Source organism: Plectropomus leopardus, chromosome 8, assembly GCF_026936395.1.
Source record: "Plectropomus leopardus strain MGB_pleo_1.0 chromosome 8, ASM2693639v1, whole genome shotgun sequence".
Lineage (NCBI taxonomy): Eukaryota > Metazoa > Chordata > Actinopteri > Perciformes > Serranidae > Plectropomus > Plectropomus leopardus.
The window spans coordinates 370233-383626 of record NC_142183.1 but is presented as its reverse complement, the minus strand read 5'-3'; the positions used below and the strand labels follow the sequence as shown (position 1 = coordinate 383626).

Sequence of the window (13394 nt, the reverse complement as noted above, 5' to 3'; positions counted from 1 at the left end):
ACAAATGTTTATTTTTTCAGTATTAAGAACAGGTTAATTTTTCGTTGTTCACTGTTCAGTCACACAGAGTTTCTTGAGGAAACGTCCCGGCTGTGATGATTATTATTGTTGGTGATGTCAGCGCGTTACCTCGTCAGGTGTCCGGCTGTCCTGTCCTCCTCCATCTGTCCATCCTTCTCCTCTCTTTCTCTTCCTGTCAGAACACAGGAGGGTTACACAACTCGAAACTTAAATTTAAAATTAATAGAAACCTCAGGAAGAGCAAATGGGGAGGGATCCCTCTTCCCAAAAAGACAGACGTGCAATAGATATCATTTTTACAGAACAGATGAGTACAACAAAATTACAGTATTTCTTAGGACTAAATAAGACACCAAAATGTTTGAAAGTATGACTAAACGACATGACTGTGGCGTCTGGTGGCATTTTACGCTACTGAATGCTGTCATTCACATTACGGGCATTGAATTAAGTAGACAAAATTGTATCAGGTTAAGTGCTCTCTTGTTACTGGGATCATTTTTTTACGATACTCAGCCCTATGTGCAGTATCAGAAACCAGAAACTTTTAGCCTCAAATGCCGAGGTCACTGGTAGATGAAATAATATTCAATAATAGCATTTTTTTTTTACCGTCAAAATAATAAATTGCCATTTCTGTTTCACAGTTACATTTGTTTCAGTACATTTCAAGGTGACAATAACATATTACGTTGAAGAGAAATCTGAAGCAAAATGATGTAATATAGGGAACAAAGTTCCCTCTGGTAAGAAGTGAAGCTGTATATATATTGAGGGCTTTTATTGTGAAAGGAAAGAATGCTGGCAATGTGGGAGTAAACAAGTTTGCCATCTTGGTTCATATTCTTCTGAGATTTACTCGCATTCTCACATTTGGCACATGGCAGGTGTTACATTTTTACCCCGCCTACCTGTCAATCATGCTGTTGCCATGGAGCTGCTGCCTGTCCATCAAAACATTCTCCTCTTCCTCCTCCTCCTCCGGCTCCACCTCCTTTGACGCATCCAGGTATTTGCTCCAACGGCTCACCTGAGTCTGATTCACCTGAAGACAGAGTATTTATGTAGAGACATATAATTTACTATTAGATATTTTTAAATATTAAAGTAGAAAAACAATATTATAACATTTAGAAGCCTGAGTGTATTAATGTGTGTGCTAATGAGTGTGTGTGTGTGTGTGTGTGTGTGTGTGTGTGTGTGTGTGTGTGTGTGTGTGTGTTAGACATCACCTGGTCCTGCTCCTCGGGTTCATCCTCTCCGTCCACCTCCTCCTGCTTCCTGTTAATAGCACATTAAAGCAGGAGGCAGAGACAAGTGAGGACACTTGGACAAACACAAAGATAAAGAGTAAAAAAAGGCAACCATGCATTGTGGGACAGCTTAGTTACCATAGCGACCAGGCGTGTTGCTCCTGCTCCTCCATCATGGCGCCTCTCATGGCATTTAGTTTTTGAACGTGACGTCTGCAGTCGGCCCCGGAGCCCCGCCCAAACTCCTGTCAACCAAGCAGCACACCTGTGAGCACCTGTGAGCAGCTGTGAGCACCTGTGAGCACCTGTGAGCACCTGTGAGCAGCTGTGAGCAGCTGTGAGCAGCTGTGAGCAGCTGTGAGCACCTGTGAGCACCTGTGAGCAGCTGTGAGCAGCTGTGAGCACCTGTGAGCAGCTGTGAGCACCTGTGAGCACCTGTGAGCAGCTGTGAGCAGCTGTGAGCAGCTGTGAGCACCTGTGAGCAGCTGTGAGCACCTGTGAGCACCTGTGAGCAGCTGTGAGCACCTGTGAGCAGCTGTGAGCACCTGTGAGCACCTGTGAGCAGCTGTGAGCACCTGTGAGCAGCTGTGAGCACCTGTGAGCACCTGTGAGCACCTGTGAGCAGCTGTGAGCAGCTGTGAGCACCTGTGAGCAGCTGTGAGCAGCTGTTGTTATATAGCGGTCTGATCATCAGCTATGTGTTTTCACAGCCGAAACTAACTTTTGTTATCAAATCATGAAGTCATTGATCAAACATTTAGTTAATAAAAGGTCAGACAGCAGTGAAGAATGCCTGTGATCGTTTTATGTCCTCAAATAAATAATTATGTTTTAAAACAAGAGGTTTGTTGGTTTGACTGTTAGACTTTTTTTTAATTGTGTCTTTATTATTTTCAACACCGAACAAATGACAAACCTTTAACAAATAAAGAAAAAATAGGAGTATAATCAGATAAAACAGTTTTAAGGAAAGTGAACTGTTTAAAAATAAATAAATAAAAGAAAACAAAATGACAAAATAATAAAATAAATAAAATGAAAATACTACAATAGCTATATTAGTTATATTATAACTGTTGCTAGTTTCCCTCTCTTGTCCCTAGTTTGGCCTTCAGTTCAGAAAAAAGAAAAATATCAAGGTTACATTAAATAATGTGTGTACAATGACAGTTAAATATTTACAAGATTAAATACAGGATTACATGGAATTACAACATACAGTAAAGAAAAAAATTAAATAGAGAAAAAACTTTAAATTAAAAAGAGAAAGCGTAAAAGTGATATTGTGACCTTCAGCAGCGACTGTTTGGCTCCACACAGTTTACAGCTCCACTTGTTCGCCTTCTTCACCTGACAGACAAAACACAGGGTCACATTGTTTCTGTTCAAAAGCTTTTTTTTATATTAATATGTTGATCAATTATAAACATTCATGTATCCATACTTTATTACAATTTTAAAGTCCTGTCGCTGTTTCCAATAGTGAAACAGTGACAGGACTTTAAGCTGGACTTAACTAGGACTTTAGCCTGTTAGCCTTTAGCCTAGTTATTCTCCTTTAAACTGCCTGTTAGCCTTTAGCCTAGTTATTCTCCTTTAAACTGCCTGTTAGCCTTTAAAGTGCCTGTTAGCCTTTAAAGTGCCTGTTAGCCTTTAGCCTAGTTATTCTCCTTTAAACTGCCTGTTAGCCTTTAGCCTAGTTATTCTCCTTTAAAGTGCCTGTTAGCCTGTTAGCCTTTAGCCTAGTTATTCTCCTTTAAAGTGCCTGTTAGCCTGTTAGCCTTTAGCCTAGTTATTCTCCTTTAAACTGCCTGTTAGCCTGTTAGCCTTTAAAGTGCCTGTTAACCTGTTAGCCTTTAGCCTAGTTATTCTCCTTTAAACTGCCTGTTAGCCTGTTAGCCTTTAAAGTGCCTGTTAGCCTTTAAAGTGCCTGTTAGCCTGTTAGCCTTTAGCCTAGTTATTCTCCTTTAAACTGCCTGTTAGCCTGTTAGCCTTTAAAGTGCCTGTTAGCCTTTAAACTGCCTGTTAGCCTGTTAGCCTTTAAAGTGCCTGTTAGCCTTTAAAGTGCCTGTTAGCCTGTTAGCCTTTAGCCTAGTTATTCTCCTTTAAAGTGCCTGTTAGCCTGTTAACCTGTTAGCCTTTAAAGTGCCTGTTAGCCTGTTAGCCTTTAGCCTAGTTATTCTCCTTTAAAGTGCCTGTTAGCCTGTTAGCCTTTAAAGTGCCTGTTAGCCTTTAAAGTGCCTGTTAACCTGTTAGCCTTTAAAGTGCCTGTTAGCCTGTTAGCCTTTAGCCTAGTTATTCTCCTTTAAACTGCCTGTTAGCCTTTAAAGTGCCTGTTAGCCTTTAAACTGCCTGTTAGCCTGTTAGCCTTTAAAGTGCCTGTTAGCCTTTAAAGTGCCTGTTAGCCTGTTAGCCTTTAGCCTAGTTATTCTCCTTTAAACTGCCTGTTAGCCTTTAAAGTGCCTGTTAGCCTGTTAGCCTTTAGCCTAGTTATTCTCCTTTAAAGTGCCTGTTAGCCTGTTAGCCTTTAGCCTAGTTATTCTCCTTTAAACTGCCTGTTAGCCTGTTAGCCTTTAAAGTGCCTGTTAGCCTGTTAGCCTTTAGCCTAGTTATTCTCCTTTAAAGTGCCTGTTAGCCTGTTAGCCTTTAGCCTAGTTATTCTCCTTTAAAGTGCCTGTTAGCCTTTAGCCTAGTTATTCTCCTTTAAAGTGCCTGTTAGCCTGTTAGCCTGTTAGCCTTTAAAGTGCCTGTTAGCCTCGCTGTTAGCTGTCACGTTCTCTCCGTGTCTGACTGTTTGTTTACCTGCTGCACCTGGAAGCTCTGACAGGTAAAACACCTGACGACGTGAAACTCCTGACCCATGGTGGACAGACGGTTAATGGCTCCGGTTTTGTTGATGTCGTGATCCTCTGGTTCTTTTTCCCGGGTCTGTTTGAACGGGATCACGTCACACTGCAGGAGCCGAGCCGAGCCGAGCCGAGCCGAGTAAAGCCGAGCTTCTCCTCCTGCAGGCCGGAGGACAACAGCGCTGATTCTTGTTTAAAAAAAAAAAAGAATTAGCCCATTAAAACCCGATTTCTTTCAATGTATAGGAAGAAATCAACAATCCTCTCAACAAGAAATGACCCTAAATTAGCAAGATACTTACAATAAGAGTTACACGACAATAACCGAAAACTAGAGAAAAAAACCCCAGGGAAGTGACCTGGAAAAAATTGCAAAAAATATATGTTTACATTGCATACACACAGATATGTATATATTTGATATTTTTTAGTTGATATTTTTTTATTAGGGATCAACAAATGATAACATTACATAATTACAAGTGTTGTTCCCCTCTTTTCTTTTTGCACAAAACAGAAACAATAAACATTGTCTTTGCACCGAAAAACAGTCGTTTTTGATTATACAAATATTGTTAAATATTTGTCCAAATAAAAGAATAATATTAAATTGTTTTTGCTATATAAATAAAGTGTTGTTGTTGTTATTATTGTTTATTATTATTATTATTATTATTATTGCTATAACTACTATTATTATCATTGGCGATCCCGTTTTAACAGGATTAAATATCTGGTCTGTTTTTTATTTAGTCTCGCACTGTTGTTGCCAGTAACACCACAGAAGAGGAAAAGTGAATTTCCTTGGTATTTATTAGACAACAGAGTACAGATCAATCAATTACTGATCAATATGATAGATTTTAAAAGCAGATTGGTGAATAAATACAATACAGACAACAGAGAGGGAAAAAAACTGAATAAAAACACTGAAACGTCCTCTGACATCGTCTCGACAGGAAGTAAACAAGAGTGATGTCATCAGAAACAGGCAGCACAAACAAACAAGGCTTCAGTGACAAAACAAAAGACTGCAGGTGTGAACTCACCTGAGTGAAACATGAGTTTATTGAGGAAATATGACCTCTTGATTTTATTAATATTCAGTTAATATATCTGAGCTGTACAGAAAGAAAACAATTTAACATCAAAGAACTTTATTTTTTATGTAACGGATTCCTTTAAGTTTTATTTTCTTAAAATCAATGAAAAAGTTATTTAGTATTTCAGTCTGTTTTAAACATGAATCAACTTATTTAAAGCTATTTCTCTTTCTAAAAAAAAAACAACCTTTATTTCGCCTCACAGGTCAACTTTTATCCCTAAAATAATTTGTAAACACGTTTTAACGTCTCAAGTCAGAAATGTTCACTTATTTTAAGAAAGTTTTAGGACTCGATCGTCTACTGAAATGATTTGATTACATTTTTTTTCACTTGTCAGAAAAAGCTGGTTAAAAAAAAGAAAAGAAAGAAAACATGTTTTGGGACTTTGTGGCTTCTGTATTTGTGCCGGCCGACCGTTCACCTGCATCACCTGCTTCACCTGCATCACCTGCTTCACCTGCTCGTCTGTGAGCATCTGTTAACGTCTGTTCAGTGCCTCTCACCTGCACAGAGACCCGCTGATCCTGAGCGCAACTGATTTCAACAAACCAAGACACAAATAAAGACCGTGTTGTGATGGATCATTCCAGCCGCGACACACAACCTGCAGCCGCGACACACAACCTGCAGCCGCGACACACAACCTGCAGCCGCGACACACAACCTGCAGCCAGGACACACAACCTGCAGCCGCGACACACAACCTGCAGCCGCGACACACAATAACATGGTGGCCAACAGTACCTTGCGTTTGTTCACCAGTGGATACATTTTCATTTTTTTGAGCCACAACCCCCCAAAATGTCCTTTTGCTATCCAGATTTGATCCATTCAGACCGATAACATTTATAAAGTCTAAAAAAGCAGCGATGTTTAACACCTGGATCAACATCAACTGTTTTTGTGACGCGTTCAGGCGCCATTCCCGTGCATTTAAACCCTTGAAACATAAGAAAATTGCTGCGATTTCTTTCAGAAACACAGGACAAAACAATTTGGCAAGAAATGTGCCGCGAATTTCAAGAAACTGATAGTTCCCATTCTCTCATTTAAAATTCTAATACAGAAAAAGAGAAAAAATAACTATTTTTTATGCAGGTTCTTGAGGTTATTTTCGTGTTTGTTTGTTTTATTCTAAATTTTCATTTTCTTTCTTATTTTTAAGTTATTTTCCGTACTTCTTACAAACTTAATATTTATTTCTTTAAAAATAAAACAGGGAAAAACATAATGAGCAACTTGGCAAAAAAAGAAAAATAAAAACTGAAAAATAAAAAAGAGTAAAAGGTGACAGGAAAAGAGGTGAAATCTGGGCTATTTTTTGTTAAGTCGCTCGTGCCCTCCTCCCATGTTTGTGAAAGAAATCGTGTTCATCTGCTCAGGTTCCTTTGACTCTTTCACATTAAAAGCCTGTTTCTGGGGGCGGCTGGCGGCTCAGTCCCGCCTGGGCCCTTTGCTGCATGTCCCCTCTCTCTTCTGCCTTCACGTTTAAGCTGTCCCGTCCACAGACCGTAAATAAAGATGGACGACACGTCAGCTCCCCCACAGTGTACCTGCTCGGTGTGTGTGTCGCCCCCTGCTGTCTGTCTGCAGTACAGGTCATAGAGCCCGCCCCTCCACGTTAGTGAACGGGCCGAACGAAAAACTCAAAGTACAACACAAATAAACGTTTCCTGAAGACACTTTCTGTCACTGAAGGTCATTCTTGTCAATCGGATGTTTCTTCAAGGGTTTGTTTTCATGATAATTTCGGTTTTAATGAGTGAAATTATAAAAATTATACAAAAAGGGGATTTTCTGCCATGACTGACAGCTGTGACAGCCACTCCTTGCACTTGCATTCAATGGAGCTGCTTGGGATTGGTCAGACGGGAGTTTGGGCGGGGACTCCCCCAACATGAATATCGCTAATGCGCAGAATCCGGCTCCCAATGACATCACCCTCACAAGACGGCGACGCCCGTATCTCGGATACTTTGACCTCACTTCAGCACAGCGGGGGTCAGTGGGGGCGTGTCGTCCATCTTTATTTACAGTTTGTGAGTATGTCAAATAAAGAAAAAATACCCAAAATCTATTTGGATAAAAACGGCCTGTTTCCACTGCAGGAACTCAGGGAATCTTACGTGGTCTCACCCGTTGTTGCACAGGAAAACTTTAGAGAACCTTAACGGAGGCGAAACAAGTCCCCGCCTCGGCCCTCAGCGTGGCCCTGAAAATGTGCTGGGCGGGGCTTAGGTTGACTCACTGCTGATCTCAATGCGAAAGAAGACATCAACAAAACGTGGCTTTTTTGAAGTTGCGGCAAATGTTTGCTCAACAAGAAGAAACGTTTTTATTAATTCACGTATTAAATATCAATTTTTAAAGAAAACATCCCGCTCATATCGCCGTTTTCATGAATGAAATACTTTAAAATCAGTTTCACACTTCACGACCTCAAAGACCTCGAACACAACGAAGCCAAAAGAACGAATTCACGACTCGGAAACTACGACATCCTGATATCACGTGAACGCCGCATTAAACCCCGCAGAAGAAGAGGAATTGATTACATCGGCCCAGAGTTCCCGCGATGGAAACACAACTATTAAACGCTCGTCATGATGTACGACCTCTGGGACTTTTACTGTGAAACACCAACAGGAAGTGCTGAGTTTAAATAAAGATAGTCACATGACTTCCTGACATCACAGGTTAGTCTGTGACATCACACACGCAGGTGGACAGACGGACAAAAGGACAGGTGACCTGGCAGAGGTGAGTCAGGTGACCCGGCGGAGGTGAGTCAGACGGAATGCTGCGTGAGTTCGTGGTCGGAGGCGGAGCTTGTCTGGCGCTCCACTGCCCTCTGAGCCTTACAGGCGGCCATCTTGCTCTGGATGTCCCTCTTCCTTTCGAAGTAGTCAACGAGCGGCGGCTCCGTCAGCAGCGACGCCAGCACCTGCTCAAAGGTGATCGACCAGTCGACATCCAGCACACTGCCACGCCTCTGCTCGCCACCGCCGATCAGCACAGTGTCGTCGGCGATGTCCTCGCACTGCAGCGAGCCGGAGCTCACCACCGAGTACGACGACACCGACGTGTCGTCTTTGGTTTCCTCATCCTCCAGCTGAGCGTCGGCCAGAGCGCGGCACACCTGAGACTCACCTGACGGCCCCTCGCCCGGCCCCTCCTCCCCCAGAGGGTCGGTGGGAGTGGTCTGTGTGGTGGGTGGGGTCTGAGCGGCGGCGGCCGCGTTTTCAGTCTTTTTGCCGCCGTTGTTGAACTTCTTGCCGACCTCTCCGATGCGCAGCAGCAGGCTGGCGACGGTGGCGATGGAGTGATAGAGCTCCTGCTCCAGAGGCTCCTCGCTGAACATGTTATAGAGCGTCTTACAGAGGTCAATGAACTGCTCCTGAGACACGCAGAGGGACACACAGAGGGACACACAGGTCAATGAACTGCTCCTGAGACACGCAGAGGGACACACAGAGGGACACACAGGTCAATGAACTGCTCCTGAGACACGCAGAGGGACACACAGAGGGACATGCAGAGGGACACACAGAGGGACACGCAGAGGGACACACAGAGGGACATGCAGAGGGACACACAGAGTGACACACAGAGGGACACACAGAGGGACACAGAGTGACACGCAGAGGGACACACAGAGGGACACGCAGAGGGACACACAGAGGGACACACAGAGGGACACACAGAGGGACACAGAGTGACACGCAGAGGGACACACAGAGGGACACGCAGAGGGACACACAGAGTGACACACAGAGGGACACACAGAGGGACACAGAGTGACACACAGAGGGACACACAGAGGGACAGAGTGACACGCAGAGGGACACACAGAGGGACACACAGAGTGACATGCAGAGGGACACACAGAGGGACACGCAGAGGGACACGCAGAGGGACACACAGAGGGACACGCAGAGGGACACAGAGTGACACACAGAGGGACACACAGAGGGACACACAGGTCAATGAACTGCTCCTGAGACACACAGAGGGACACACAGGTCAATGAACTGCTCCTGAGACACGCAGAGGGACACACAGAGGGACAAGCAGAGGGACATGCAGAGGGACACACAGAGGGACACGCAGAGGGACACGCAGAGGGACACACAGAGTGACACACAGAGGGACACACAGAGGGACACACAGGTCAATGAACTGCTCCTGAGACACGCAGAGGGACACACAGAGGGACACACAGGTCAATGAACTGCTCCTGAGACACACAGAGGGACACACAGGTCAATGAACTGCTCCTGAGACACACAGAGGGACACACAGAGGGACACACAGAGGAACACGCAGAGGGACATGCAGAGGGACACACAGAGGGACATGCAGAGGGACACACAGAGTGACATGCAGAGGGACACACAGAGGGACACGCAGAGTGACATGCAGAGGGACACACAGAGGGACACACAGAGGGACACACAGAGGGACACACAGGTCATTGAACTACTCGTTGATATTGTCGTGATTTTGTTGAAAATGTTCGAAAGAAACTGACGCGCTGAAATAATTTCACCAAATTTCGTTTTAAAAGCGGACACAGTCAGCAGCACTTTGCCCTTTTTGCATAAACATTTCAATAATAACAGCTGTGTAAAAGAAAAGAACTTTAAGCTTTAACCTAGTATGACCCACTTTAATATGACACACACTCATAAGCTTTAAAAAATAATCAACATTAATATGATCTTCTACTTTCATTGAGTTATTTTTTTCTAAACAGCATCAGTTCTAATCAGAAATATCACATATTCAATCATTGTCAGAATGTTTCCCTTTAAATGCCAGGTTTTTGTCATAATGCCACTATGTTTTTAGATTTAAAAACAAAGAATTATTTTTAATATTTTCATTCAGATTCATTCATTTTAAAATTATTATTATTATTATCACAGTCTGGGATAGGTCAGTGTGTGAGTGTAGCTGCTGACAGTCTGGGATATGTCAGTGTGTGAGTGTAGCTGCTGACAGTCTGGGATATGTCAGTGTGTGAGTGTAGCTGCCGACAGTCTGGGATATGTCAGTGTGTGAGTGTAGCTGCTGACAGTCTGGGATATGTCAGTGTGTGAGTGTAGCTGCTGACAGTCTGGGATATGTCAGTGATCAGCAGCTACATTGATTGTGACAGGTCACCTAGTGGAAATAGCATGTATTTCCTCCAGATGCCAAATATGGTCAAAATGACCTCATCAGGTGGAAAATAGTCAAAATGACAAATTCAGAGTCAAAAGCCCAGAATGACACCCAGAAATAATACAAGTCCTGTTTTTCTGCTCTGATGGCTGTGGGATCAAAAATGTCAGTTTGAATGGGTTTCAATGGAGCATTTTTGGACCTGAACAGTCTGAATGTAACTATTTAGTTTCCACAGTGTATTTTAGACTTATTGTAGGAGCTGAGCTGCAAATTCACTGATTACACTCAAATACACAATCTGGACTACATTTAGGACACATGCATCAACACACACACAGTTATCACAACAGGAAGAAGAAAAGAGACTAAAATGAGCCAAAACAGTCCCTAAAGGGTTAATACAGAGACAGACAGACTGACCTGGTTCATCCTGGGCAGGTCTTTGATGGTCTCTCTCCTGGGCTCCTTTTCTTTGGCCCACATCCTCAGGTAGTACCTGTAGTCTTTCACCTTCTCCTCTGAAGCCACACACGGGTCACAGGTCAGAGGTCACACAAAGATCAGAGTCTGACTTTTGTGTATAACTAAATAAAAAGGGGACTAATTTATGTTAAAAAATAGTTTTTTTCGGGTTTGTTACGACTAAAACTCATTTACCTTTCTTCTCCTCACTGTCTGCGCCTCCATCCTTCCCCTCCTCACCTGCACACAGACAGGAAACCATCATCATCATTATCATCATTATCATCATTATCACCGTCATCATCATCATCACCATCACATCATCATCACCATCATCACTATTATCATCATCACTATTATCATCACCGTCATCACCATCACCATCACCATCATTATCACCGTCATCATCATTATCACCGTCATCATCATTCTCACCGTCATCACTATCATCATCATCATCACCATCACCATTATCACTGTCATCATCATCATCATCATCCCCATCACCATCATCACCATCATCATTATCATCATTATCATCACCATCATCACTATTATCATCACCGTCATCACCATCATTATCACCGTCATCATCATTATCACCGTCATCACTATCATCATCATCACCATCATCATTATCACCGTCATCATCATCATCATCATCCCCATCACCATCATCACCATCATTATCATCACCATCATCACCATCATCATTATCATCACTATTATCATCATCATAAACATCATTGACCTCACCATCATCATCACCATCATCATCATCACCATCATCACTATCATCATCATCATCATCACCATCATCACTATCATCATCATCATCATCATCATTATCATCACCATCATCACCATCATCATTATCATCACCATCATCACCATCATCATTATGATCACTATTATCATCATCATAAACATCATTGCCCTCACCATCATCACCATCATCACTATCATCATCATCATCATCATCATCATCACCATCATCACCATCATCATTATCATCACTATCATCATCATCATCACCATCATCATTATCATCACCATCATCATTATCATCGCCATCATCATCATCACCATCATCATTATCATCACTATTATCATCATCATAAACATCATTGCCCTCACCATCATCATCACCATCATCATCATCACCATCATCACTATCATCATCATCATCATCATCATCATCATCATCACCATCATCACCATCACCATTATCATCAACATCATCATCACCACCATCATCATTATCATCACTATTATCATCATCATCACCATCATCATCATAAACACCATCGCCATCACCATCATCACCATCATCATTATCACCGTCATCACTATCATCATCATCATCATCACATCACATTATCATCATCACCATCATCGTCATTATCACCATCATCATCATCATCACCACCATCACCATTATCATCTTCTACATCACCTTCATCACCATCATCGTCATTATCACCGTCATCATCACCATTATCACCATCATCGTCATTATCACTGTCATCATCATCATCACCATTATCACCATCATCATCATTATCACCATCACCATTATCATCTTCTTCATCATCATCATCATTATCACCATCATCACCATCACCATCATCACTATCATCATCACCATCATCATCATCATTCTTTTTATTACATTAAATCTCTTTCCCACTTTAATTTAAACGACAGAAAATGATGTAAATATGCTGTTCTGTTTAATGTACACCAATTTTATTCCAATAAAAATGTAAATTTTAGCAATTTTTTCGCAGCACCACTCATGAATGTTTGTCATGAATTTTTGAGCCATGGAGGTTTTATTTTCATAAAACTTTCCTCTAGCTGAGAAAAGCAATTTAAAAACCTGCGACGTCATTACAACATATAGTCTATAAGTCGAGCGGGGCAACAGTACGATGATGGGAAAGTTTCACATACACAAGAAAAAAATGGACAGACTCCAAACCTAATTGTAATAATTTTCTTCTGGAACTGCACTATTACAAAACAGACATTAAAAATAAAAAAGCTATCAAAACATACCATATTTTAAGAGCTTCCATATAGGCTCTAATTAATGCAATGTGTAATTTTATTGTATATCCCTGACATTAATGTATTGTATGTATTTTATTTTCTGTAAATGGATTATTTATTTTTTTAAAAAAGAGTGCATGTGCCAGGCAAGTAACTCTGGACTGAAGGGGCGCCATCTTGTCGTCCAGTATCCAGGTATTATTATATAGTATTAAACAGTGTATTATTATTCCATCACTCCTGCTTAATAAACAATCTGCAGTGCAGCCAGGAACTCCTCAAACCACAAAGACACAAACCTGATGGCACCTCCTGCTGCCCCAAAATGTCCAGTTCAGAGGGGAAGAAAGATTCTGGAGGAGAAGATCATACAACGACGACGACGACGACAAAGAAGGAAGAAGAAGAGCAGGAGGAAGAGGAGGAGGAGGAGAAAAGGAGGAGGAGGAGGAGAAAAGGAGGAGGAGGAGGAGGAGGAGAAG

At 42.2% G+C, this 13394-nt stretch overlaps 2 protein-coding genes across 8 annotated transcripts in view; both read right to left on the bottom strand.

Moving 5' to 3' along the window:
* Nucleotides 1–4287, bottom strand: part of mrnip (MRN complex interacting protein) — a 43857-nt gene extending 39570 nt beyond the window's left edge. The window contains exons 1-6 of the mRNA XM_042493677.2: nt 4077–4287; nt 2565–2624; nt 1413–1519; nt 1254–1302; nt 933–1066; nt 130–193 (exon numbers count right to left, since the gene is read on the bottom strand). Coding sequence (XP_042349611.2) covers nt 130–193; nt 933–1066; nt 1254–1302; nt 1413–1519; nt 2565–2624; nt 4077–4136 — 474 coding nt within the window. The 5' untranslated portion in view covers nt 4137–4287. The remainder of the gene's footprint in view (nt 1–129; nt 194–932; nt 1067–1253; nt 1303–1412; nt 1520–2564; nt 2625–4076) is intronic.
* A 628-nt stretch (nt 4288–4915) lies between these two features.
* tbc1d9b (TBC1 domain family member 9b) overlaps nt 4916–13394 on the bottom strand; it is a 34461-nt gene continuing 25982 nt past the window's right edge. The window contains exons 20-24 of one of the 7 annotated variants that reach the window (XR_015777154.1): nt 13212–13265; nt 11053–11097; nt 10816–10913; nt 5931–8623; nt 4916–5890 (exon numbers count right to left, since the gene is read on the bottom strand). Coding sequence is in view for 3 of the 7 variants with exons in the window: in XM_088080688.1 (XP_087936814.1) it covers nt 8015–8623; nt 10816–10913; nt 11053–11097; nt 13212–13265 (806 nt within the window). In the remaining 4 variants the exon portion in view is untranslated. Of the gene's footprint in view, nt 8624–9434; nt 9504–10815; nt 10914–11052; nt 11098–13211; nt 13266–13394 lie in introns of those variants that run through there. The other 6 variants (XR_015777155.1, XR_015777157.1, XR_015777156.1 and 3 more) reach the window with 6 other exon arrangements.